Here is a 24,265-nt window from a genome sequence, read left to right as displayed (position 1 = left end):
CGTCACGGATTGACGCAGGCTAGGGTGTGCAGGCCGCAAGGCTTCCGAGTCGTCTACCGTATCGAGGACTCGACTTCATGTTCCGACGTAGACCCCAGCCGAGAGGAGCACCCACACGAACGGTCTCGTCCTCGGTCGATAGGATGATGTCGCACCGTCAGTATCTGGGGCACCCTTCTATCTGAATGCCATGTCAGTGCCCAAACGACGATCGTCAGGACGGGAGGATACGAGCGGTGCGCTAGCCATGGAACAGGCAGGTGTTGTACTTACGCGCTGCAGCCTGTGTAAATTGCCAGTGGGTTGAGGCTGACGGAGCTGGCATTGAGCTTGACTGGATCAAATGGCGGCCGCGCGATTGCGGAAGGGCGAGGGGCAGAACAGACAAACACGGTCTGCACCACGTCTGTACTGTATTGCATTGCATTCCTGATATGTTCGCGAGGGGTTGTGTTGGTAATTTGACGTTCATTTCCCGCAGTCGAACGTTCGTGGCAACCCAGGGCTACAAGGGATGGAGGGTGCGCGGAGAACGGATAGATGGAGAGCCCTGGCGCGAGCAGATGCAATGCCTCAAGGGTCTGTTGCGCACATAGACGTACTATACACAGCCTGCGACCGATGGAGAGGCGACGAGTGGGATCCTCGTTTTGGAAGTTGGATTCGTGCCTGTGCAGCGGTACCACTCACGCGGGAGACGTTCTTCATTACAAGACAGCTAGAAGGTGATGGCGATCGCACACTGGCCGGTGCTGCTGCGTGTGTTGAATGGGAGGCAGCTGTCCAATGGCTGGCAAGGGCCAATCAGAACGGCGCCGCAAGGTTGTTGCACAGGGCGGAGATGGGTGCGAGGCAGTAACCATGGCAGACAGAGGCCGACGGCGGGAGCAGCGACGAGCGCAGCGGTGGTGGTGGGCGGAGGAGAGGCGGCGGGTGGGGCTCGGCTGAGAGAGCACGTGAGCGCACGGGGAGGGGGAGGACGAGGACGGCGGCGGCGAGGGCTGGCCATCGATCTGCACGACGAGCATCTGCCATCTGCCGCCGCGCGCGGTGTTGTTTCCTGGACGACTGCTCGCTCGCCTCATAACCGGCGTGGCCAGGCGCAGTCTCCTCCCACGTCGAGCCTCGTCCGCTGGACCGAACATGCAGTCGCCCGACACGGACGTCTTCTCCACGCCGCCGTCGACGCCCGGCGTGCAGGACCTGCAGCCGTCGCTGCGGCGGCGCACGAGCCGGCCCAGCAACCTGCGGATCGAGCACTCTGCGCCCGACTGGGCCCCCAACATCGTGCTCGACCAGCAGGCGTCGCCGGAGCTGAAGCGGGGACGGCGGGGCTCCCACTCGCCTGCCGTGCCCTCGTCCTCCCTGGGAACCGGCCCAGCGCCGTCGCTGACACAGCCGCACGCTGCCGCACCCACCGCGAGTCCCTCCCTCGAGCCTTCCGGGCGCCCGCATCACCCCCATGCCTCCCATCATCTCTCCTCCCCCAGTACCGCCACCTCCCCCTACTTCGTCCACTCCCAGCTCCAGAACGTCTCCATCCAGGACTTCCTCCAGGCCAAGAAGTACAAGGCCATTCATGACGCGCGCATGGACCACGCTCGCAACCACCCCTCCTCCAGCGCCGACTCTGACCCGTACTCCTCGCGCTCCTCCGAGTTTAGCTTCGAGGACGACTACGATGCCGGCAGCCTCACCCGCCAGCTCGCAGAGACCGCCGTCGGCGTCCGCGAGATGAGCAAGCAACTCGGTGAGTCCCGCGTCCTCTGCAGGTTCCCGATGTGGTCCGGTCAGCGATGGAGGCGCGGTGCCGGGTTAGGTCTCCCTCTGCATGCGCGATCCCGAAGATCGCCCCATACGCGGTCGCCGCTATCTGCGTTTCCTCGCTGCGGGGCATGCAAGCGGCAGACTGTCCGCGCAGTATGCTTTGTTGCCTGACTCTACCTCGCGGCTTAGAGAGTCTGCGGGACGGCTCGGCTGTCGGACGCACCACCACCCCGTCGTTCGTCGAAGCCGCTTGTCGCAGAAACTCTAAAAATGGCGTGGGTGCGTTCGTAGCACACCAGAGTTAGATCCGCTTGCCTACACGAGCCATCGAAGCAGACGCGGTCTAGACGCCTCTGCTACTATTCCTGTCCAGTTTCTACTCAGAGTGTACCCGCCGTCGCAGTCACTAACTATCTTCGTGTCCGCAGGCCGCACCCGCGTGCACTCACACATCCACACTGTCCTCATCGTCACCAAAGCGCGCGACAACCGCCTCATCGAGCTCACACGCGAGCTCGCGCTCTACCTCATGCGCAAGCCGACCCACTCCGGCCGCGGCATCGCCGTCTACGTCGATGCACAGCTCAAGACCTCCCGCCGATTCGACACCGCGGGGATCCAGCGCGACCACCCCGAGTTCTTCGTGCCCTTCCCGCGCCGCCGCGAATCAAACTCGAGCAACGCCTCGGGCGCGTCGAACACGTCGCGCGAGGAGATCGGGAATGGCCAGGCGCACCCGGTGAGCGAGGGCCAGCTTCGGTACTGGACAGCAGAGATGTGCAGCCGGAGCCCGCATCTCTTCGACTTTGTCGTCACGGTACGTCTTCCTTCCTTGCCTCCCGCCCGCCGCGCCTGACGCCCCCGCAGCTCGGCGGCGACGGCACCGTGCTCTTCACGTCGTGGCTCTTCCAGCGGATCGTCCCGCCCGTGCTCCCCTTCGCGCTCGGCTCGCTTGGCTTCCTCACCAACTTCGACTTCGCGGACTACGCCGCGGTCATGGACGGCGTCCTCGACAACGGCATCCGCGTCAACCTCCGCATGCGCTTCACGTGCACCGTCTACCGCGCGGTCAAGCCCGAGGACGAGCGCACCCGCCGCCGCGCGGTCAAGAAGGGCGACACCGGCGAGATACTCATGAAGAACCTCGAGAAGGGCGGCTGGGAGGCGCTCGAGAGCGGGTGTCCGTCGGTTCACGATACCGGGGCGACGGGCAAGAAGGATAAGGAGATTATGTGCTTTACGACTAGGCCGGTGGAGAGCTTTGAGGTGCTCAATGATCTGGTCGTCGATCGTGGGCCGAGCCCGTATGTCAGTTTGTTGGAGTTGTTTGGTGAGCATCAGTTTTGGTCGAGGTGTTGGGGAGCTACTGACTTGTGCAGGCGACGAGCACCACTTGACAACTGTACAAGCGGATGGGTTGACAATATCGACCCCCACTGGGTCAACAGCGTATTCAGTACGTACTTCAGTATGTCGACTGGGATCGCTCGGTATTGACGCTCCGTGAAAGTTATCCGCCGGCGGATCACTCGTACACCCCGAAATCCCCTCCATCCTCATCACGCCAATTTGCCCACATACACTGTCCTTCCGGCCCATGCTCCTCCCGGATAGCATGGAGCTCCGGATATGCGTGCCGTTCAATTCGCGCAGCACAGCCTGGGCATCGTTCGACGGCAGAGGTCGCGTCGAATTGAAGCGTACGTCCTTCAGTCCACTCCACACTACCGTGCTCACGATGCATCGCAGAGGGCGACCACATCAAGGTCACGGCGTCCAAGTACCCATTCCCGACGGTCTGCGCAGACACGCAGTCGACGGATTGGTTCAACTCGATTTCGCGCACGCTCAAGTGGAACGAGCGTGAGCGCCAGAAGTCATTCGTCGTCGTCGAGGAGGGCCCCGCGCGCAAGAAAGACAAGAAGCGCCGCCTCTCGGAGGCGTCGTCAGAGAACGGCCAGCCTGTCAACGGCGATCACCCAGAAGGGGAGGTCGACGAGGCAGAGGACAACAAGGACGAGGAAGATGAGGACGAAGACGAGGAGGATGAAGACGAGGAAGACGAGAAGTTCGATATCGATGACCTCTCGTCGACCGAGTCGTCCCCGCCCCATGTCGTCACCAAGCTCGAGGAGAACCTCCTCCAGCCTGAGGAAGCGAAGATCGGCAAGGAGAAGGTCGTCGAACAGGCCAACGGCGGCGACAGGGAGAAAGGCAACGTGCAGGCGCAGGCAGAGGACGTCGCACGCCTGCTCACCGCGCACAACCCCTTCCTCCAGATTCCGCACACACGCTCTGGCGTACAGTCCGGGATCGAGACTCCTGACCGCTTCACGGGCCCCCATCCCCATCCTCCACGCGTGTCACCCCGCCACGTACAGTTCGCGCAGTCGAATGAGTCGTCGAGTGGCTCGCTTGCGTCACTCGACCCGCGCAATGGTGCCGCAGCAGTGACACCGGCGCCGCCCTTCCGGCGCGAATTGAGGGAAGAGGGCGGTCGGAGCCAGACGAGGCGGACCGGCACGTCGCGTAGTCGGACACCGAGGACACGGGATCCTGAGCTCGAGGCGCAGAAGACCCCGCGAGGCCTTGACGAGGTAAGGATGAGGAGGGCGATGTCGCGCAGTCGGTCGAGGGACGCGCCGCGCGAGCCGCGGGAGGCGCATGTCCGGAGAGCGTTTGCGGTGTGGGGCCAAGACGAGAGCGATAGTGCCGCGAGCGACAGCGATGCATAGTACGTGGAGAGCGAAGTGTACGTTTTGACAGCTTGGGCGCACCGGTAGGTTCATGGACTGGAAACTCACGACGTAGATTGACACGATTATTATCCCATCACACATTGGCTTATACATATGCAACTAGATCAGGATGCTGGAATGACGACGCGGTAGCTTTGCGTTGACATGTACTTTACAAAAGGAATGCTCGGTAACATGAAGCTGAACATCTTGGTGGTATATCGCGTATCGCACTCAATGTAGCTCACCATGGCTGGCGGGTGGACGCGCGGACGGTTGCACGTTGGTCAGTAGCTTGGGCAGGTAGACAAGACGCAGCGCATTCATCCTTCGTAAGTTCCGCACCAGTGACGCTTCTTATACTCTCTGCTGATTGAAGTTCGAGATTGAAACGGATCTATTCTTCGTTGGCAGTCGCGAAGTACTGAACAGGAAGACCGTCATCTATTCGAAACCACGTCGCAATGCTTGAAGCCAGACTCGATGCCTCGCCGGTCGGATCTACTTACTCGCACAGGACTCACTCGCAGCGCGCCAGCTGCTCATTAATTGAACTCTAAGTGAGTTCCGACTCGAGAGCACGCAGTGTCGAGGCGCATCTGCAGATAACGGGATGCTCGTGTGAGCGGCGTGGCCTGAGCCTAGGGCGACTCAAATACAGCTCGCAAGGCTCCCCTGGAACGCGGCTCTCAACGGCCTCGTACATCGATTCTCCGGGCTGAGACATCTCAGTACCCACTACGATGAGTACTGTTCCGTTCATCTCCCAGCTCACATCGCTGTGGCAGGCTGCCACAGGCGACACAGACTACAAGAAAATTCAACAGCGCTTCCTCGACATGCACCAGTCCGACAGCCGCATCTCTGAGATCGGACGTATGAAGGGAATCCCTGTTACTGGCCACGTTAAAGGCGAGTCTGCAAATGGGTTACGTGCCCAAGTCTGACGAATTGGGCCCCAGGCATCACACATCTCGCTCTAGGCGACACAGATTCGTGTGTTCGCTCTGAGCAGGCTACAACCCGTACCTTACTAGTATTGGGTTCTGGCGCACTCACCATGCCCGGCAACTCTACAGCAGTCCCCATTCTCGGTGGTGTTACAGGTATCAACGCCGACGAGGCGTTCACAGGTATGAAGACACTAGTATGATGTGACTTCATTTTATTGAGAACCACGACTGTGGCTGTAGGTGCTGAACCAGAATGCACCCAGAAGTACAACCCTCAAGGTTACTTCAATATGATCAACGAATTTACGTCTGACTGGCGCGGAGGAGTATTTGACGTCGTTGCTATTGCCGTCGGCGATACCGTGTTCGGTACCAATGGCTCTGTAGCAAAAGCAACGCACAAGACAATGAAGGTATGAGTTGCGAGAATGACGTTCCCTCGGATTGACCGTCCAATATTGCTAGATATTCCGTATTGAAGGCGAAAGTATTTTCCTTACCGAGCAAGGTATGGATCGGCACGGCGCCAACAATCGGATCTTTCCTGGGCTCGGAGGCAGCGTCATCGAGTGCCCCAATGTCCTGCAGTTACTCGCGCCGCCGCAGAAAGAGGATGATCGTGTCGAATACAGGCGGCCTGCCGTATGTTACCTAAGCGTCGGCCATTCATCTTCCGAAGACCCCCCTCATACCCACAAACTGCTCAATTACGACGAGGCCGCCGAAGAGCTGAGGAACATCGACACTCCGCAGTCCGGTGAGTTGCTCCTTAGGCTTCTTTTGGTTATTCACGCTTTCCCGTCAGCCTCCGAGTCGTATCCGGCGGCAGTGAAGTTCAAAATCAAGTCTTTGCGCGTCCTCACGAACGATAGCAGAAGTATGTTTCGGCGCGTTCCGCGCATTCGCAATCGCAAGCACAGTACTAGTGTGTGGCGTCTCGACATCACTTGGCCATCAGCCTCGTTCCAATGCCACGAACGAGTGTACACGCCCTTGGTTCAGAAGACGATACCTGATGCCTACGACGAGATGCGCCCTGCCTGGTTGGCGCACATGCCGACGCGCCTCGCAGCGCTCATGAGGGATAATCAGGTCAGTGGTCCGAAAACATCTTTGTATCGGTATCACCGACCTGATCGACACCGCAACTTGGCGTTTGACCTCCTAGATAACCTTCGGGCACGTCAGGAGCTTTGTCATTCCCACCTCCAGATCGAGCAAGAGATTCTTGAGACCCAACCTCGCGCAAAACATCACCGACCAGGAGCTCAGGCGGCTCGAACATGGGCCCGTCTCGCTATCGGCTTTGAGCACAGAGGGTATCAATAGCATCAACGTCGTGCAAGAGCCTGTCCAACGCCTGCTCCAATCCCGCGAAGTCAAATGTGGCCGCAAGGTCCTCGGCGATGTCGACCACGGGCGACACATGGAGTACCTCGCTGAGTTCAGCAACGGCTCGACGTTCTGGACTCCATCGTGCAATGTCGCACAGGATCTCAAGGAGGAGTTTTGGAATATCATGACGATGGGAGCTGAAGAAGTCGCGGAGATTGCCGGTCTGGATCTTCCGAATCGCAAAGTGACCGTCAAAAGACCAGACGGGAGTACAGAGATTGTGGGACAGACTCAGGTCTTCTGGCAAGAGGAACCGGTGCCGACGAGGCTGACTGATATGGAGCTCGAGGGACTGCTTTACCATGAGCATTTTGGTCTCAATTTTGACGGTCTCATGCCATGCACGTATACCGTCAACACCGACTGGGGGAGAGTAGAGATTCTGCACAGTGGTGCTGCATTCATCAAGGATCCGGCCGCCGACAAGGATGGCGAGTATGCTGATATACAGTGGGGTGAACGCTCCATCTTCATCGGTCGAACGTGGAGTATGAAGTTCAGGTCGCGAAGCATTCCGTGCGTAGTGTCCTGCTGCGTGGCGCAGATGCATTGACCGCCTTTTGTGCATCTACCAGGCTATTTATTTCCCACAATGGTGCTGCCTACGACATTCAGGGCACGCACGGTAGTGATGCGAAATTCGACCTGGACAAAAAGGGCAACGCAATCCTCAGCTTCCCTGGCGTGCGTATCACTACTCCATTGCTTTCAAGTGTATATCTCGCCCTCACTATCAAAGCAGGAACACTTCGAAAGTCACGTCGACCCTGCTAAGGATATCTACAATACAAGTATATTCCACATCCGTGAGACAGACACCAATGTAATGTCACAAATACCCTTCCTGAGCACCGTTCTCTCTACAGGACCAATCATCGTCACGCCAGGTCTGCTGTGTATTGAGACTAATTGGGCCGCCATCGACATCACCAGCAAAGACGCGCGAGTTGTTCCCGACCCAACGGTCGACCAGAGCATCTACACGAACGTGACATTCACAGACACATCAGTCGGCCTTGTTGCTGACGTCTTTGGCCAAAAATTCGTCATCCCGTACGTGAGCAATGTCCTTCAGTGCATCATAAGCGTCGTTGCGGTGCGCATCTGAACACGACACCGTACTAGCTTCCTCTTTGTGACACGCGACGAGTCCATTGATATCACAATTACGCACGGCCGAGACCACAGCCACCATGAGGACAAACTCGGATGTGCAAGTGCCCTGTTTGCGCAGGTACGCCAGCGCAGATCCTTCTCTCCATGGCTCCCTGTGCTTACGCCCCAGCAGAAGACGTACGGAAGCTGGTCCAGGGAGAGCCCAAAATCGTTCACGGGCTGCAGGGTCAACAGTGCGTCTCTCCGTTGTGCTCTGACCAAGCAGTATGGTCTAATGGCGGCTGGCAGAGCGACCACCAGCTGCGCGTTTAGAAGTAGCGTAATTGCGTGCGGTACCTTGCATTGTCCGACACACTACATGCCACGTATGTACAGACAAGGTTACGAGAACTAGGAGTTGTTCATCGACATCGCGCGATCAGTCTGGCAGACCGCCGGCGGAGCGGACATGGGATAAGCCCATCGTCATATTGCTATAGGTATCCCTTGCTCGAAGAGCAAGGCTCTCCCAGGTCGAAAATGTTGGCCCCCTTTGTACGCTTGTTGTAGCATGTTTGTTTCGCGACATGTGGTGTGGACATGTGTGCGCATGACGCACCTTGGTTGTCCGCTAGTCCCAATCCGCACGACGCGGCTCAGCCACATTGACGGGTCTGCGCGCAGCGCGGCGGGTCTCGCTGTAACGGTGCCACGTCGTATGTTTCGTTAGAAGGTGCAGCGACGCATCGAAGGTTTCGCTACGGCACCGTACGTAGGCGCGTCGTAGGCTGTGCGGGAGGGAGGGGCACCACATCGACAGGCGGTGCCGCGCTCACGGTGCCTCCCAAATTGAACTCGCTTGACCGGCCCTCGCGCGCGAGGCAGCGCCGTCTGCGGCCCTTGTGTCTCTCTTTGGCAGCGCAACAGCGGCGACACCAGTCTCGCATCAGCTGTGCAACATTGAGTTTCCATTTGTTAGTAGTGTCGCTACCCATTAGTAGTCTTGTACATGTGGGAAGAGATCGTGGTCAATTGAGCCGTAATAGTAGTATGTGTACATTACAAGACGAGTGGGGGAGAGTGTGCTCACAGAAATACAAAGGTCTCATTGCACACCATCGGGGGATCATGAACGCGCACCCGCACATGCACAACACGAGCAAGGTTAGCACGTCAGCACTGGCGGCACTTCGAGTAGTACCATAGTCGTCGAAAGGACCGACGTGGTCGTGAGATTGGCTGTACAGTGCCTAGAGTCGTTCATCAGTGTGTTCGTAGTGGTGCAGAACGGGGTTACAGACCGTGCGCTGACGTTCGCTCTGGCGCAGAGACACAAAGCCTCGCTCAGGGGCACGTATGACGCTGGCCGACGTCATGAGCACTTGCATTTCAGGCAGTACAGTGACATACATACGCGCCGCACCTTCGACCTGGCGTCGCTGCTCTCTTGGCTGGCCTTGACGGACTCGATGCGCGCGGGGCGAGCAGCGGCATACGCGACGTTAGAGGGCTGGCCAAGGGCTGGGAAGCTTGAGGATGATCCTTGTTGACGGCCGAGGGCTTGGGCCAGGGGAATGGCAGTCCATGGCGAATCAGCGAGGCTGCGATAGGCCGAGGCACCACAGGCGACTATGAATGACAGATGGACGGACTGTCGTGTGAGGGCCGCCATCCAGAGCGGCCAACGAGGACGTACGAGCATCCCGCCTTCCCAGCACGACACGCTACCGCACGGCTGCATTCCCTCCTGAATGCGAGCGAGTAGCCGAGGACTGAGTTCCCGTTCGACAGGATCTGGGATTGCGTTGCCGCGGTGAGGCGTAGATGCTTCGTCGACAGCGAGGATAAGACCGAATTGGCAGATGGAGGAAAGACACACGATGGGGCGCCGATAGACCGGCTGAAGACTGAGAAGAGGGCAAGAGCGACCGCGAGGCGACGACGCGTGCAATCAAGCGCGGCTCTCGGCATGCACGACCGTCGCCGGCGACGAGTGCAGGCCGTCCCATCCGTCCACCGAGGCTGCAGCGGCGAGAGGCGTGGGCGTGGGCCAGCAGCGGAGACGCAGTAGTGGGCAGCGGAGGCGGCCGAGGGAGGCAGGGCCAGGGGAGGGTTCGAGATCTGGGGATCGTGCTTCTCGCCCAAAGGGGTATCGCTCGAGATCCAGATCGGGGAGTCGTTCGCCCAGCGCCTGCGCGCCAAGCAGCCGCGACAGCGATGGTCTCCCGCGCGCGACAGGCGGGGCTCTTTCCAACGACCACCCTCCCCGCCGTCGTCGCCGCCCCCGCCGCCGCTGCCCACGATGCGCGCGTCCGCCCCGCTCCCTCTCCTCACCGCAGTCCTCGCCGCCGCCACCCTCCTTTCCCCCGCCTCCGCCCAGAACCTCTCCGACACTCAGCTCGACGCGCTCAAGGACAACCTCTGGCTCGCAGCCCAACAGACGTGCGTCCCGCCTCCTCTGCCTCCACGCGCACACTGACCTCCCCGTAGCTGGGAACTCGGCACAGAGTCCCAGGCCCTCCTCGAGTCCGACGCGTCCCCCTACGCCGTCTTCTTCAACTCGTCCCTCCCCCCGCCCCCAGGCAACCAGTCCCTCAGCGACCCCTACAGCTACGCCGCCCTCGCCCCCGTCCTCCAGATCGCGTACAATGCCGCCGCCAGCCGCTCCAACTCCACCGGTCCCCAGCCCGTCATGTACGCCCAGGGCGGCGCTGCCGGCGACCCCGCCTCCCTCGGCGTCGCCATCCTCCTTGCCAACTGGACAGGCGCCCCTAACCCTCCGCTCGACGTACCCCTCAACGCGACTGACCCGCGCGGCGTCAACTTTGGACAGGGCGTCACGTATGCCCGCGCCGCGGCCGAGCAGCTCGAGTATCTCCTCACCGTCGTGCCCCGCACGGACGACGGCGCGATCAGCCACCGCATCGAGCAGGTCCAGCTCTGGTGAGTACCTATCGTCACTTTATGCCCCTTCCCCGACGCGCCTCGGCGACCTTGGCTAATCCGGACGCGTCTAGGGCCGACTTCACCTACATGGTGCCTCCCTTCCTCGCCTACTACGCCGTCATGACCAGCAACCAGTCCCTCCTCCAGGAGGCTTATACCCAGGTGAGTCCCTCGGCTGGGCGCACGCGTCGGGGAGTGGGACGACGTGAGGCATGCTTGGCCCTGTCGGGAGGCGCAGGGCAAGCGTGCGCGTACATAACGCGTCTGTCTCTCACCCGAAGCGCGCCCCGCCGTCAATCCCGTCACGCACATCTACTCACACGAGCGCTTCCAGATTAAACTATACCGCTCATACCTGCTTGACAATGATGAGGGCCTGTGGAGACATATCCTCATGGGCAACACCAACGTCGATACTGGATTTTGGTCAACGGGTGAGTCGTTGTTTGTTGCGCTGTATGTGCGTTCAGGCCGCGCTGCCCCTCCGTGACGTCGGTTTGATCCCACTGGAGCAGCGCGGCAGGCGAGACACTCTAGAAACTCACTTCCTCCATTCCTCCTTACCTCGTTTTCCACTTTCATCACGTATGCTCATAACTTGTTCCACCTACAGGCAACGCATGGGCCGCCGCAGGCATGACCCGTGTCCTCGCCACCATCCAGCGCTCGCCATGGGCAAGCAGCATGGGCTCTGAGATGAGCGACCTCACGACCTGGATCACAGACATCCACAGCGGCATGTACCAGTACCTCGTAAGTCCCCGATCCCATCATCCAGCTCCCTCCTCACGCCGCCCCAGGACTCGGACACCGCCCTCTTCCACAACTACGCCAACGAGACAGACTCCACCAACACCGGCCGCTCCTTCCTCGACGCCTCCTCCACCTCCCTCCTCGCCAGCACCGTCTACCGCCTCGCCCTCCTCCAGGGCATCCACACCCACGTCCCCGACGCCGAAAAGTCCCGCAAGGCCCTCTCCGCCTCCGCCTCCTCCAACGGCGTCCCCTCCTTCTCCAGCTGGGGCACCGGCGACGGCGTCGGGCCCGCCACGTCTTTCACCGCGACACACCCGTCCTCCGTCTCTGCATCATCACTCTCTTCCTCCACCGCCACCTCGAGCTACAGCCTGCCTACGCCGAGCGCCGCCGTCGGCGCGGACCTCTCCCATTTCTCCCCCCAGATGTGGCTCACCCCCGTCGTCGACCCGTACAACTGGGCTGCCCAGGGCGGGAGCTCCCCCGAGGGCCAGGCCTTCGTCGTCGAGATGTACGCTGCCTACCGCGATTGGGTCGAGGTCGGCGCGCCGGGCATCAACGCTGCGGTGCGCCTTGGGCCCGGCGCCCCTGTGTGGAGCGTCGCTGTCGCGGGTATCATGGCGGTGGCGATGCTCGTTTGCTGAGTGAGGGAATCTTGCCTTTCTGCTTCCCATGTGTCATTTCTTGGTACTACTTACACTGTCGATAGTTGAAAGTTAGACTACATCCCGTTGATGTAAGAGTATGTGTTTTCTGATTCCTTGCCAATGCCGGATTTAGTTCTCTCCTGCAACATCTCAATCGCCCCCTCTGCTGCCAGCGGTGCATCACGAGCGAGGGAGATTTGCGGTGTCGCCGTGTGCGAAACGCATACACACTGTTAGTTCAATGTGTGAGACGACGGGAGCCTCTACATGTATTCAACCATCGTAAGGTCATACGACGGATTGCTTTACAAACTCGATCAAAGCTCTGGTTACGGACATCGTGAGCATCCCACAACACCAAAAGCCAACAATGTCCCTACCTCGTAGGCCGCCCAGTAAGGCCCTTTCCTTGGTACTCGTTCCCGCGAGAGGTCTGTTGCGGATTAGCACCAAGTCGTAATCACGTATATGCGACTGACCTCCATGGTGCCCGCGATATCCAAGTGTGCCCACCGCACGTCTGGCTCGCCGCTGTTTGGTTCTGATGGATCGACACCCTCGACGAACGACTTCAGGAACAGCGCGGCAGTGCAGCTACCTGCAGAGCGTCCGCCGATCTGCGAGCCGCAAAGTAAGCCAGGTGACGTCAGCAGGCTGCTGTCAGGACGCGAAGGTACCAACGTACGTTACAAAGGTCGGCGTTCGAGCTGGTGATCTGAGGCGCGTATGCATCCGAGAGGGGCATACGCCAGAACAGGTCATGTTCCATCTTCCCGGCTTTGTCGAGGTCTTGCCACAATGTGTCAGAGTTCTACAGCCGAGCGCATGTGATGAGCCGATATAGACTCCCAGCGATAGGTAACGCATACGCACCGTGAAGACACCTGTGTAGACTTCGCCGAGTGCGACCATCATCGCCCTTTCGACACGCTCAGCTCCAGACGCGCACTGTGTAAGCACGCTGACTCACCCAGTGAGCGTTGCGACGTCCACGACGGAGTGAGGCCTGTAGGCCGTCGTACCGTAGTACAAGGCATCTGGCATTCTGGTTAGCCTCAGCGAGAGGTGTACCTGAAATACGGCGCGCACCAGCCAGGATGAGCCTGCCTTCCGCGTCCGTGTTATCGATCTGCACGGACTTGCCGTTCATCGCGTACACACTTTGCCTGTTAGTATCGGGATTCAGTGCCCGCTCAGTTGAAGAACTCACATATCGCCAGGCTTGTTAGCGGAGGGGCCTGGCATGTTCTCCGTGAGAGGGCAGAGAACGACGAGGTTGACTCTGGCACTATAGGTGAGCTACTGACACGTAGTTAGATATACGACGCAGACATACGGAAGCTTCAATTGAGCAACAGCCAGTGCAGCCGAGCAAACTGCAGCAGCTCCGCCTGTAACACGATCATGTCAGTCTGATGCATAGGTAACGGCCACAATACACTCACCCATATCACCACGCATAAGCTCCATGCCCTGTGAACAGAAGCACATGTTGATATACCTCCCGAGCCCACTTAGTGAATAGCACGTACGGCAGCCGGCTTGATCGAAATCCCTCCCGTGTCGAAGGTTACGCCTTTGCCAACAAACATGAGCGGTTGCGCATCACTCTCAGCTCCCTTGTAATGGCTGCAGTACCGAGTCAGCCCTCGTAGCCGTGCGATCAAAGATAGGATGAGAGCACTCACATCTCAAGGAACCTGCAAGGCTCAGAGGAACCTTTCGCAACCGACAGAAACGTTCGCTGGGACCAGAAAGTGCAGTATAGACGGACGACACGAGGTAACAACTGAGGCTTCTGTTCCCTCTATATCAATGGCTGCACTCACCATGCCCTTCTCGGAAGCCCACTCTATCGAATTCAAACTATATCAGAGCCATATTTCCAGGGGAGGGTGAATCGCTGCGGTGAATGAACCGAGTCAAGCAGCTCGAACACCGCGTCGCGTTAGACTGACCTTGGTCGCGTACATGTATCTCAACGTTCGGAAGCCCCGTAAATTCGGCTCGAACACGTTCTGTGAAGGCCTGACGATATCTTGTCGATATAACACTGCAAGAAACGTCACAAAAACAACAATCGGGTACTCACTGTAGGCGTCATCATGTTCCCTGGTAGCTCAGCCAGCTAGCCGCGTTATGAGCCAGGTTCAGCTCGCACCGAGCACTCGAGACAGTTCACTTACCGTCCGAGCAAGATTTTGTGCACGCGCATATATGACGCCCTCATCCCATGCCTTTGCATCTCCTTCTGCGAGCGATCGAAGGTCTAGCTTCTCCGGCAGCGGGTCAGTGTTCCGAGGGTCGAACCGTGATGGAGGCTTGGTCTTGAGGGTGAAGTCATACAGCGCCAGATGTGCCGCAACGGCTACGTTCGGGATGGTGTATGAGCAAACAGGGTGGATGCTAGACGAGAAAAACGCACCTGCGGCATGCGGGTCTGCGCTCGCATCCACGAGCACCTTCTCGCCATCTACGCCGTCGCCGAAAGCCTTGACGGCCTTCACTGCACTCCCGACTGCCCGTCTGACGACCTCCCTCCGCTCCTCACCGGTTTTCGTTGCCCACTTGTCCCCGAGGCTCGTCAGCGTTGTGACGTCTTTGCCTTGTGTACCACGCGGGGTGTCATAGAAAATACGGGTGGTTCCTGCCTTGGCTGACTTCTTGTCTTTGGATGCAGGCACAGACTTCCAGAGTGCCGAAGCATCGACATCAGCGACGTCGGACGATGGTGACTGCGGATCGACCGGAAGGACGTAGACGGCTGAGCGAGAATGAGTGGTGGAGAATGCGCGCCGGGGTAGGGAAGAGGAGCGTGCGAGGAAGCGGGTACCACGGCGGGCTAGCATGATAGCTCAGAGTAGGAGGTGTGTGTGAGAGTAGCGCGACAATTCTGCCTGGGGGTAGCGGCTCGGTGGCAGGACGGAGTCGTGTGAGACGCGTCGACGCGAACACTCGGATTACGGGGTGCCCTCGTGACCGTGCGTTTGCAGCGTATGTCAGATGTCTCGACATCGAACAGGTCTCTGCAAGATCTCTGTCCAGTGTTCAGACGACACCGTACAACAAGCGGGAAAAACTACATTCGTTAGAATGAACTACAATAACGATAAGTACAGAATACGAGCAAGTCCTACAATATATCGATCCCGATTCCCATCCAGTACTATGCTCAACTGCAATGAGAAACAAATAGTGAGTGTGCCGTGCCGACCTCAACAACTATCGTACAATCCAACAGGTGTGATTCATTCCGTCAGCTATCATGCCCCACCTTCTCCGTCGAAGGGTTCCCCATGAAGGCTCTAGCTTCTGCAGGGATACCAATGCCGTGGATGTGGTATTGCTCGCCGACGAGCTCCTTCGCGGCCACCATCAGCTTGTCAAGTCGGAGAATGATACCAAACGCAGTGGTCACTCCGACTGCGAAAGATCTGTGCACTTCAAGTCAACGACCTGCCAGAAAACACGGTGCCGGAACAGCTTACAAGTACTGCTCATTTTCCAAAGTGTCGATGGTCATCGTCCGTGGCAAGCCATAGTCGTCGTCTTCCTCTTGCCGAATGACGTTCAGACCGTGCGTGTAGACCATGAAGCGATCAATGAGCGGGCACGGAGTGACTTGAGGAAGAGGCGTTCCTGTCCGTAGTGCCGTGGAGATCATACCTGTCATGCGGTCAGTCACCGTGGTTTACGAGGGGTGTACAGACCACGTACTGATCACCGCAAGCACGTCACCCTGAAAGTCGGCATCGAGCAGACGAGTTCGTCGGAGGAACGCTCGGGACCAAGCCGGGTCGAGATGTTCGACGACAGACATGAGGTGCGAGAGCAAGAACGCGATTTGCCTGTATGCCGTTCAGCCGATGTTCGAACATCAGACAGCAAAGAAACGGGCTTACATCTGTAGCTCTAGGATACGCTGGTACCGATCTGCTGGCCATTTGCCTCGAAGGGAGAACTACAAAGATGCCCAGAGAGTGAGACATCAAGCGTCCCATAGAACATGTCGAAAGCGTACCTCGTAGATGATGTTCGTCTTCAACATCACCGACCGCCTCAGCTTCATCCTGATCGCAATCAGCGCCTGCACAATCTCCCCGCGATTGACCCCATGCCGTCCCCTCGTATTCGCAAAGCTGACGATAGAACAATAAACGCTCCCAAGCTCCGCCGTGGTCGTGCTGAGCATCGTGCGCTGGTATTTGCGCAGCGTGGTGCTCGGCGGGAGCAGGCTGAAGATGAACGCGGCCGTGACACCCGCGGTGACGAGCACGAACCGGCGCCACGCGAGCGCCCAGCCGTAGAAGTGGAAGATCGCCGCAAAGTGCGAGTTCTGCCACGAGAACCCGAGCACGAGCGACGCGGTCACGAAGAAGATGATGTTCGACATCGGCGGGCCCGGCCAGTACAGCCGGCCGTAGTAGAAGAACGGCGCGCAGAACGCGACCGCGGCGGTGTACCCGTACGCATTCCCGATGCCCTTCTGTGCCGCGATGTACCAGATGACCATGCCCGTGACACCACCGAATAGCGTGCATAGCAGACGAGCGACCAGCGCGAACGTTGTGTCGCCCCTGAAGCGCGCAAGAGTGAGCTGGCCCATGAAGATACCCCATACGAACCGCTCCTCGTATGCGAAGTGCGCGGTGTGTTTGAGGAAGTTGGGGATACAGAGGAGCACGGTGAGCGCGCCTGCCTTCAGAGCGAAGAGCATGTTACCGCCCGTGAGACCCATGAGGATGGTATGGAACCATGACATGACGTGCTCAAAGAGCGTGCTCGGCGGCAGCGCATCAGGGTCTCGCCGGGACGGTTGGCCCAAGTCTTCGTCCCAGTCGGTCTGCATACCAGGGATAGCATCTACGAAACATGCACGTTAGCCTCGAGTTCTGATTATGACGCCTCCGGTTGGCGCACCAGGGTCCTCGTCATCATTGCCTTCCATCTCCGTGGTTGTGTCGTACTGCGTCCCGCCCCAGTTCAAGAAGACTTTCTTGAGGTTGGCGGGCATAAATGGACCCCACAGACGCGGCTTCTTCTTGTTCTCCTCGAGCGACATGATCGCGTCGATCTAGAGCAGTTCCAAGTGAGCGCTGTGTATAATCTCGGGCTACTAGCACGACGTACCATTTCGATGACCACCGAGGCAAACTGGATGAGGTGATACTGGTACACGTAACAATGGAAGAGATACCGATGTGGAGGGGGCTCCGCCGTCGGATTCGGTGATCCAACATGGCCGAGATCAAAGGCCGACCTGTAGGGATCGAGCACTTTATGTCTGTACAGAGCAATCAGCATTGTGCCACACTCCGCCGCCATCAAGACGCACCTATACTCCTTCCTGAACATCCCCAACGCGCTATCCACCTTATACCTCACATCCGCCATTCTTCCCAGCCTCTCCGCCCTCCTCTGCTCCGCCGTCTTCCTGCTCTCGAGCCACCCGCTCCGGACGCCGGCGACCCACCCCCTCGCCTCGCGCACCGCGTCCGCACACGCGTCCAACAGGTGCTCGCAGCTCTCGCCGAGCAGCACTACGAACGTCTCCGTCGCTTCGGGGCTGTCTGGGTGGCTCAGCCGGGTCGCCTCGAGCGCAAGGTAGCGCTGGCTCTCGAACACCGCGACGGCCGACTCGTTCGCGGGCATCGCGGTCGGGTGCGGGACGGAGAGCGAGTGGGCGAGGTGCAGCAGCGAGAAGTGCAGCCGCTGGTTCTGGCTGTCCTCTTCGTGCTCGGGCTTGCGCAGCCGGAGGTGCAGGTGCCGGCTGATAGTCAGCCGCAGAGAGGACATCGACCCGCTCGCGTTGTTATGTGACCGGCCGACGCGGTGGCGGAGACGTCCGCGCTCGTTTGTGTCTCCTGCGGCGGGGCTGGGAGTCTCAGGACGTGACGGTGGTGGACTACGACCCCAGGCAACAGAGTCGGGATCAGACCTTGGGTCCGGCGAGTGAGGCCCGATCGTTGGGGTGCCTGGGTGCGAGAAGGACTGTCTACGAGACATGACGGGAGTCATGACGGGCGTACTTGGTTTACTAGGCAGGGGCGTGACAGGGAACCGCTCGCGCGTCGGCTCAATGAGCGTGAAGAAGATTCCGAGTCCGTTTGCGCGCACGATGAGGCGGCGTCCGAACTCCTGCATGCGCCCGACGTCGCTGGGCGCGAACCGCCCAAAGACGATGTCGTTCTTGACGAGACGTAGGGCAGCAGCGGCGGGACCGAGCCCGCCCTCTGCCTTTGTCACGAGACCGGAGATCTTCTTGGCGGTCGCAGAGAAGTCGGAGCCAGAGGGAGAAAGCTTGAAGATGGAGCGATGTTCGCGAATGGCAGCCTCGAGTGGTTCTAGAGAGCGCGCGAGAGCACTCGTATATTGTGCGGTGATCGTGCTTGGGAAGATAGTCGCGCTGGCCAGAATACAAAGGCCGGCATGAAGGACGAGGGGAAGGACGATTACCTTGCCGATGGTGTAGTATGGGTAGGGGAAGAGGACTGCGGTGACGAAGGATATGTCGATGGTGATGGCACCGAAGACAGAAGGAAAGGCGTAGGGACCGGGTCCCTTCTTGGCCTTGATGAAAAGGAAGAAGGCCACGCCGAGGAAGACCCAGACGGCGCAGATGACGGTTGGTCCGGCCTCGATGTACTGTCCGGAGAGGACCTCGGCTAGTGTGACGTTGTAGTCGGTGTGATGGCGGGCGAGATGGGCGAAGAATATGCCAAATGCAGACCATCTGTATACATGTTAGAAGGAGACGCAAAGCTTGTGACGGTGATCGACGTACGCCCAACCGATGGTCACGAAGAGAGCGAAGATGAGCTCGCGTTCTAGGACGGAGATGAACGGATCGGCGGGTGGATCGAAAAGGGCAGCTATAGAGAACGTGAGTTGGAGAAGAGGAGGAACGCGGCTGCGACGCACAGACGAGAAGCAAGAATGTAGCCTGCGACGAACGTATATCAAGACATGAATCGCTAGATGGATGGGGAGGCACTCACCTGGCCAGTGACATCCTCGACTGGACTGAGGACCATGAATACGAGAGAGACAAAGACCATGACAGAGCAGCGGATGACAGGCTTGATCTTGGACCAGGACCAGTTGGCAGGGATCCATGCAAGATCGAGAGGAAAGTACTTGACTGCCGTTTGGCGAAGGTTGGTCATGAACTGGCGGCAAGATCGCTTTTCATGGCGCTCGGGGCGCTGCTCTGTGTCGCTGGGCGAAGAGCGACCTTGGGAACCCCCGGGGCCCCAGGAGGGCGTCTCGATGCGGACATGGCGGAGAGGCGGGGCATCGCGGGGCCCGTGGTAGGAGCCGTATGGGGGCTCGTCGTCGTCGTCGTCGCCGAGACGGGGGTCGTAGCGGAGGTTGGCACGCCAGCTGATGTCGAGGACGTCGGGATATTGAGAATGAAGAGGGAGAGACGGCGGAGGCATGGCGGAGAGGGAGGTACTCACGTGCGGGAGAGGGGCACGCCCTCCGAGTCGCCAGACGCAGCGGAGGGGGGCTCTGCGAAGTGGACGCGCTCGGACTGGGGGCGGTCGGAGTCGGCGGGGTCGTCGTCCTGGGCGGCGTCGGGCGAGGGGGCGGTGTCGTGGGGAGAATGGGCTGCAGCGGGCGGGGCTGTTATATGGGCGGCGGACATGACGAGGAGAGGAGCGGGGAGCGCGCAGAGACCGGGGTGCGCTGTGCTCGTCGACGTGCCGGGTGATGGGAAAGAAGACTTACGCGGACCGCGACATGCACCCGCTCGACGGCGCACCAGCAGACGCGGGGGCGGTGGCTAAGAATAGCTGCGCGTCGATCAACACGCAGCACGTGCGTCGCTCTTCCTCTCCCGTCGGCCATGGACGACCCAAGCCCGCCGCCTGCCCCCGCCCCCGCAGCGCCCTCCCCGCCCCCGCCGCCCCCCGCCGCCGCAGGCTCCCCCACCGACTTCCTCAAGGGCGTCGTCGGCAAACGCGTCGTCGTCCGCCTCACCTCGGGCGTCGACTACCGCGGTGCGTCCCGTCTGATCTCCATCACCACCCCGCGTCGCTCACCTCCGGACAGGCGTGCTTTCGTGCCTCGATGGGTACATGAACATCGCCCTCGAGCAGACCGAGGAGCACGTCGGCGGCACCCTCACCAATCGCTATGGCGATGCATTCATCCGCGGCAACAACGGTCCGTCTTCCTCCCCGCACGCCGTCTCCCTCGCTCACCCCACGCCCGCAGTCCTCTACATATCCGCCGCAGAGCCGCTCTGAGGTGCCCCAAAAGGCTTCATCCATCATCGCTCGGGGAATCGGGACAGCAGAGACGCATCAATTGTATTTCATCCATGTATCATCGCACGCTTGCGCATCGACCTCGAGTGCAGTACTCAATTACGCTAATTCTCTTCATCAGACCCCGAGTCGTTGATGCCGTGCGTCCCTGACATTCACAATGACACTCGTCGTTTCTCCTGTCCAACACTGCCTCGGAACTACGCGCCGCTCTTTCAGAGGTACGCTTGCTTCGTCACCGTGTCGATGTCATTGAGTGGAATGCACGGATGCGCGGTAAGCGTGGTCTGAGCAGCGGAGGTACCGTATGCGCCGTTGATGTTTTTCGCTCGTCAATGGGATGCTTCTGCACGACGACTCAGCAATGGCGTCCGCCGGGGAACACTCGAGCACGTGCTCAACGCGTCGCGCGGCGGACGGCGCGCGATGGAGCGACGTCATGGGCGGCCCCGCAGGCACAGCGGTGGCGGCAGGTGGCGGCCCCGTCATTGCCGTTCCTGGCCAGTTCGTTCAGCTCTCCCCGCCGCCCCACTCATCCTCCTCACTCTCAACCACGACCTTCACCATCCCAGCCTCGACGACCTCGCTCTCTAGCACATCATGGACGGCGTCCCCGCACACCAACCCGAAGACGCCCCGCCGGCCTACACACAAGTCCCCATCCACGTCGACCCCAAGCCCGAAGCCCCGCTGGCCACCGCGCCCGACGGCAACCCCGTCCTCGAGTCCGAGGCCAACATCGTCGCACACACCGTCGAGCTGCCCCCGGACGACGACTCCAGCGCGGACGCCCGTCTCGACCTCAAGGACCCCGACGTGAAGGACATTGGGTGGAACAAGGACATGGCACACCTCCCTCCGACCATCATGCATGGGCTGTCCAACGAGGACTTGTTTCTCCTCGTCCGGAGGTTCAACAAGGTCCGTAACCCCTCGCCGTCGGTTTCGCGTGCTGACCGCCCCTCTAGCAAATCTACCACGTCAAGACGGTTCCGGAGCCCCCGCTCGGCCAGCTCGACCTCGACATATCCGAGAACGAGGAGTTCTCGCCTGACAAGCTCCGCGCCCACCTCGAGCGTCTGTACATGACCGTCGTATGTACCCACCTTCCGGCTCGTATGCTCAACAAACTCAGCAGACCTCGTCAGATCATCAATATCGCCGGCTCCGGCAAGCACATCGCGCGAATCCGTTCCTGGAATGAGCCACGGAGGACAGCGGGCTTTTGCGCCGTGCGCCTCTATCCCCTTGTACTCTGTTCCTATGTACTGACAATCCCTCGCAGGCCTACTTCATCGCGTGGTGGAGCAATCTCCTCGGCGCGCTCATTTGTACGACTCTCATCGTTCTCATCCTCCATCCTCCATCCCGCAAATGGCTATTCCCGCCCGCCCCGCTCGCCGCCGTCAGTGCCACAAGCGGCAACCTCCAGGTCCCTCGCGCAGGCACCATCGGCAGCAAGGACAGTCTTTCGGGCGCACCCGAGGCACACAAGGGCGAAGCCGTCGAGCAGGAGGCGAACAACTTCGTCTCCGGCGTAGGCTCGTTGGCCCTTGCAACCGCAACGGGCCAGCAGATTGCCCCCAACGCAAATCCCGACGACGTCCCCGACGAGAAGCTCGAACAAGCGGAGCAAGAAGACAACGGCGTCGCGGGTGCGTTGCCGGACCCGACGCAGATCGCCGCAGCGACGATGGACGCGAAGCACGTCGCGCACGGCTCCAGGACCGACGGCAAGCACGACGCGACCAAGCAGCACGTCGAGAGCGCCATGTGGGAGAAGGCCCGACCCATCATGCGTGCGCTCGCGGACCTCGTGGATACCTGGGAGCGGTTTGGAAAGTGAGTGCATCCGGGAATTCTCGCCACGACATATCTGAGCTTGCATCATAGCGTCTTGTCTCCCACCCCTCCCTTCTCGCACACTCCCCGCCTCCGGTTGGCTGCGATAATCATCCCTATACTCGTCGTGACCACCGCTGTCCCGGCCGCCCTTTTCGTGAAGGGAGGCTCGCTCGTGACGGGCTTCCTCATGTTCGGACAGCCTCTCATGACCCACGGCATTCACTGGCTGAACACCAACTACCCGAACTGGCCAGAGATGCTCGAGTTGCGAAGGTACGTCTCTGACGTGTGCGACGCACCTTCACTAACGTAGGCACAGGTCGATCCTCAAGGGCGTTCCGACCAACGCGCAGCTCACTCTCACGATACTGCGCATCGCGGAGGCGAGTCACACTCCACTCCCGCCGCCGCCGTCTATGAGTGTGCCGACGGAGGAGCCCAAGTCGCATCCCGACGGCGCAAAGGCCGAAGTTGCAGAGTACGCCGACAATCACCTCGACTTCGACACGTCGAATTATGAAATTGAAGGTGCTAACAGGGCTGAACACGCGAGCGACCACGCCGAGCACGACGGCAAACACAAGGCGAGCAAACTCGCAAAGCTCGTCAAGGGCTCCGCAAAGGCGACTGTCAACAGCGCGATCGGCGTCGACCACCTCAAGGCGAAGCTCGGTTCGGGCGCAGCGAAACGGCGCCTGGGTGCTGTTCCCAGCGATAGCCCGGACGTTACCATCGACGGTCCGACTGGTAGTCGCGTGGGCCTCGGAGACGGGCCTACAACCTATGCGGCGCGGTACCACGGCAAGCGAGGCTACGTTGTGCTCGTGACAGGTGCCGCGACGCCTTGCGTGTCGTTCGTCTGGGAAAAGGACCTCTCGAAGAACCTCGCCAGCTATGCCAAGGCGGCCGCAGCAAAGGCGAAGGGTGAGAGCGAACCGGAGGCACCGCCCGCGGTGTTCGCGATCCCGCTTGCAGAGATCCTCGGTCTGCGGAAGGTGGGCGGGTATGGCTGGAAGGGTAAGATGATCATTGGGTTCACCTTGCAGCGGGAGGTGGTGGATGGCCTCGGGATCGAGGACAAGGATGGTAAGACACACTTCCTGACTGCAATCAAGGGGCGAGATGAGCTCTTCAACCGGCTGATTGCTATTGGTGGACACAAGTGGGAGCAGCTGTAGTGTGTCTGATGTTGCATGCATGTATACATTTTATAGTAGTAAAGGTTGATTGATGTGAGGGCTCGTACAAAATACAAGTGGCAGAGGTGCATGACATGAGTTGACATCTCACATCCTGAGATTGTGAGGATCCCTAAGATGCCAATAGGGAAATGTTGTTGCTGTAGAAGTGGGCTGTGTAGTGTTCTGTGGGTAGTCACACAGGTCCTTGTTTGTCTTGTTCTAATTGTATATGCTCTCTGTGGTACCCTGGTTTGCTGATACGTTGCTGATGTGCGGCTCAGTGCCAGTGTACTGGGAACAAACAATTTCCAGGCCCTATATGCTGTGTAGCATGTAGTGGATTGTGTTGAATCAATCAGGTTCTAGTCCCCCATTTGCCACAGGGGGTTTTAGTGGGTATGGCTGGGTCGGTTCATGCTGTGCGAGTCCCACACTACTTCTAGAAGCTGGTGTGCAGCCAGGGTTCTGGAAGTATGCATCAGTGCATTTCCTCCTTTGGTTGGGGTTCAAAAGCTACAGGTTTTAATCCTTGTTCCCCAGTGGCTCCAAAGAGATGACTTGTTATTTGCCAAGGGGCAGCGCCACCAGTGCAGAATGCTCCACCAAAAAAAAGGAGTGGCACAGAGCAAATTGCAACTGAACATGTAGCAGTTTGAATTGTAGTGTAGA

The 24,265-nt window shown here is 59.5% G+C and overlaps 7 protein-coding genes across 7 annotated transcripts; 5 read left to right on the top strand and 2 right to left on the bottom strand.

Moving 5' to 3' along the window:
* The first annotated feature begins 1,014 nt into the window (after window positions 1–1,014).
* C8Q71DRAFT_453310 (ATP-NAD kinase) lies at window positions 1,015–4,902 on the top strand. The gene is made up of 7 exons (XM_047918645.1): window positions 1,015–1,750; window positions 2,196–2,584; window positions 2,635–3,097; window positions 3,147–3,223; window positions 3,278–3,467; window positions 3,517–4,837; window positions 4,891–4,902. The coding sequence occupies exons 1-6, from the start codon at window positions 1,144–1,146 to the stop codon at window positions 4,500–4,502; spliced, it is 2,712 nt and encodes a 903-aa protein (XP_047772468.1). The 5' UTR covers window positions 1,015–1,143; the 3' UTR covers window positions 4,503–4,837; window positions 4,891–4,902.
* A 346-nt stretch (window positions 4,903–5,248) lies between these two features.
* Window positions 5,249–8,493, top strand: C8Q71DRAFT_891818 (uncharacterized protein; the record flags this gene model as incomplete). The annotated part of the gene is made up of 12 exons (XM_047928677.1): window positions 5,249–5,421; window positions 5,448–5,638; window positions 5,699–5,871; window positions 5,924–6,215; window positions 6,264–6,550; window positions 6,627–7,369; window positions 7,429–7,537; window positions 7,596–7,659; window positions 7,720–7,906; window positions 7,979–8,087; window positions 8,142–8,202; window positions 8,258–8,493. The coding sequence occupies 12 exons, from the start codon at window positions 5,249–5,251 to the stop codon at window positions 8,290–8,292; spliced, it is 2,424 nt and encodes an 807-aa protein (XP_047772467.1). The 3' UTR covers window positions 8,293–8,493.
* A 1,675-nt stretch (window positions 8,494–10,168) lies between these two features.
* Window positions 10,169–12,622, top strand: C8Q71DRAFT_453115 (Six-hairpin glycosidase-like protein). Its single transcript, XM_047918643.1, has 6 exons — window positions 10,169–10,390; window positions 10,439–10,891; window positions 10,966–11,056; window positions 11,229–11,328; window positions 11,508–11,647; window positions 11,695–12,622. The coding sequence occupies exons 1-6, from the start codon at window positions 10,251–10,253 to the stop codon at window positions 12,292–12,294; spliced, it is 1,524 nt and encodes a 507-aa protein (XP_047772466.1). The 5' UTR covers window positions 10,169–10,250; the 3' UTR covers window positions 12,295–12,622.
* C8Q71DRAFT_453059 (cytosol aminopeptidase family, catalytic domain-containing protein) lies at window positions 12,473–15,318 on the bottom strand. Its single transcript, XM_047918642.1, has 17 exons — window positions 14,723–15,318; window positions 14,484–14,665; window positions 14,390–14,425; window positions 14,256–14,325; window positions 14,127–14,149; window positions 13,986–14,041; window positions 13,830–13,926; window positions 13,743–13,770; window positions 13,634–13,688; window positions 13,508–13,579; window positions 13,387–13,457; window positions 13,268–13,334; window positions 13,171–13,216; window positions 12,983–13,108; window positions 12,777–12,914; window positions 12,678–12,730; window positions 12,473–12,622 (listed from the first exon to the last, which is right to left on the bottom strand). The coding sequence occupies exons 1-17, from the start codon at window positions 15,144–15,146 to the stop codon at window positions 12,586–12,588; spliced, it is 1,581 nt and encodes a 526-aa protein (XP_047772465.1). The 5' UTR covers window positions 15,147–15,318; the 3' UTR covers window positions 12,473–12,585.
* Window position 15,319: 1 nt separating this feature from the next.
* C8Q71DRAFT_453160 (uncharacterized protein) lies at window positions 15,320–19,831 on the bottom strand. The gene is made up of 11 exons (XM_047918644.1): window positions 19,296–19,831; window positions 19,219–19,240; window positions 19,082–19,169; window positions 17,633–19,030; window positions 17,428–17,581; window positions 17,218–17,371; window positions 16,319–17,160; window positions 16,200–16,258; window positions 16,015–16,145; window positions 15,786–15,963; window positions 15,320–15,731 (listed from the first exon to the last, which is right to left on the bottom strand). Exons 1-11 carry the CDS (start codon window positions 19,734–19,736, stop codon window positions 15,554–15,556), a joined length of 3,645 nt encoding a protein of 1,214 aa, XP_047772464.1. The 5' UTR covers window positions 19,737–19,831; the 3' UTR covers window positions 15,320–15,553.
* A 315-nt stretch (window positions 19,832–20,146) lies between these two features.
* On the top strand, window positions 20,147–20,985 carry C8Q71DRAFT_844248 (U6 snRNA-associated Sm-like protein LSm6; the record flags this gene model as incomplete). Its single annotated transcript, XM_047926587.1, has 3 exons — window positions 20,147–20,300; window positions 20,353–20,466; window positions 20,518–20,985. 3 exons carry the CDS (start codon window positions 20,147–20,149, stop codon window positions 20,547–20,549), a joined length of 300 nt encoding a protein of 99 aa, XP_047772463.1. The 3' UTR covers window positions 20,550–20,985.
* C8Q71DRAFT_792269 (uncharacterized protein) lies at window positions 20,951–23,675 on the top strand. Its single transcript, XM_047925408.1, has 6 exons — window positions 20,951–21,491; window positions 21,539–21,664; window positions 21,719–21,802; window positions 21,856–22,412; window positions 22,464–22,688; window positions 22,735–23,675. Exons 1-6 carry the CDS (start codon window positions 21,171–21,173, stop codon window positions 23,591–23,593), a joined length of 2,172 nt encoding a protein of 723 aa, XP_047772462.1. The 5' UTR covers window positions 20,951–21,170; the 3' UTR covers window positions 23,594–23,675.
* Window positions 23,676–24,265: the final 590 nt, after the last annotated feature.

This window comes from Rhodofomes roseus, assembly GCF_022264815.1.
Source record: "Rhodofomes roseus strain CIRM-BRFM 1785 chromosome Unknown C8Q71scaffold_46, whole genome shotgun sequence".
NCBI classification, from domain to species: Eukaryota; Fungi; Basidiomycota; class Agaricomycetes; order Polyporales; family Fomitopsidaceae; genus Rhodofomes; species Rhodofomes roseus.
Note: the sequence above shows the minus strand (reverse complement) of the source record. Positions and strands in the feature narration are given on the sequence as shown.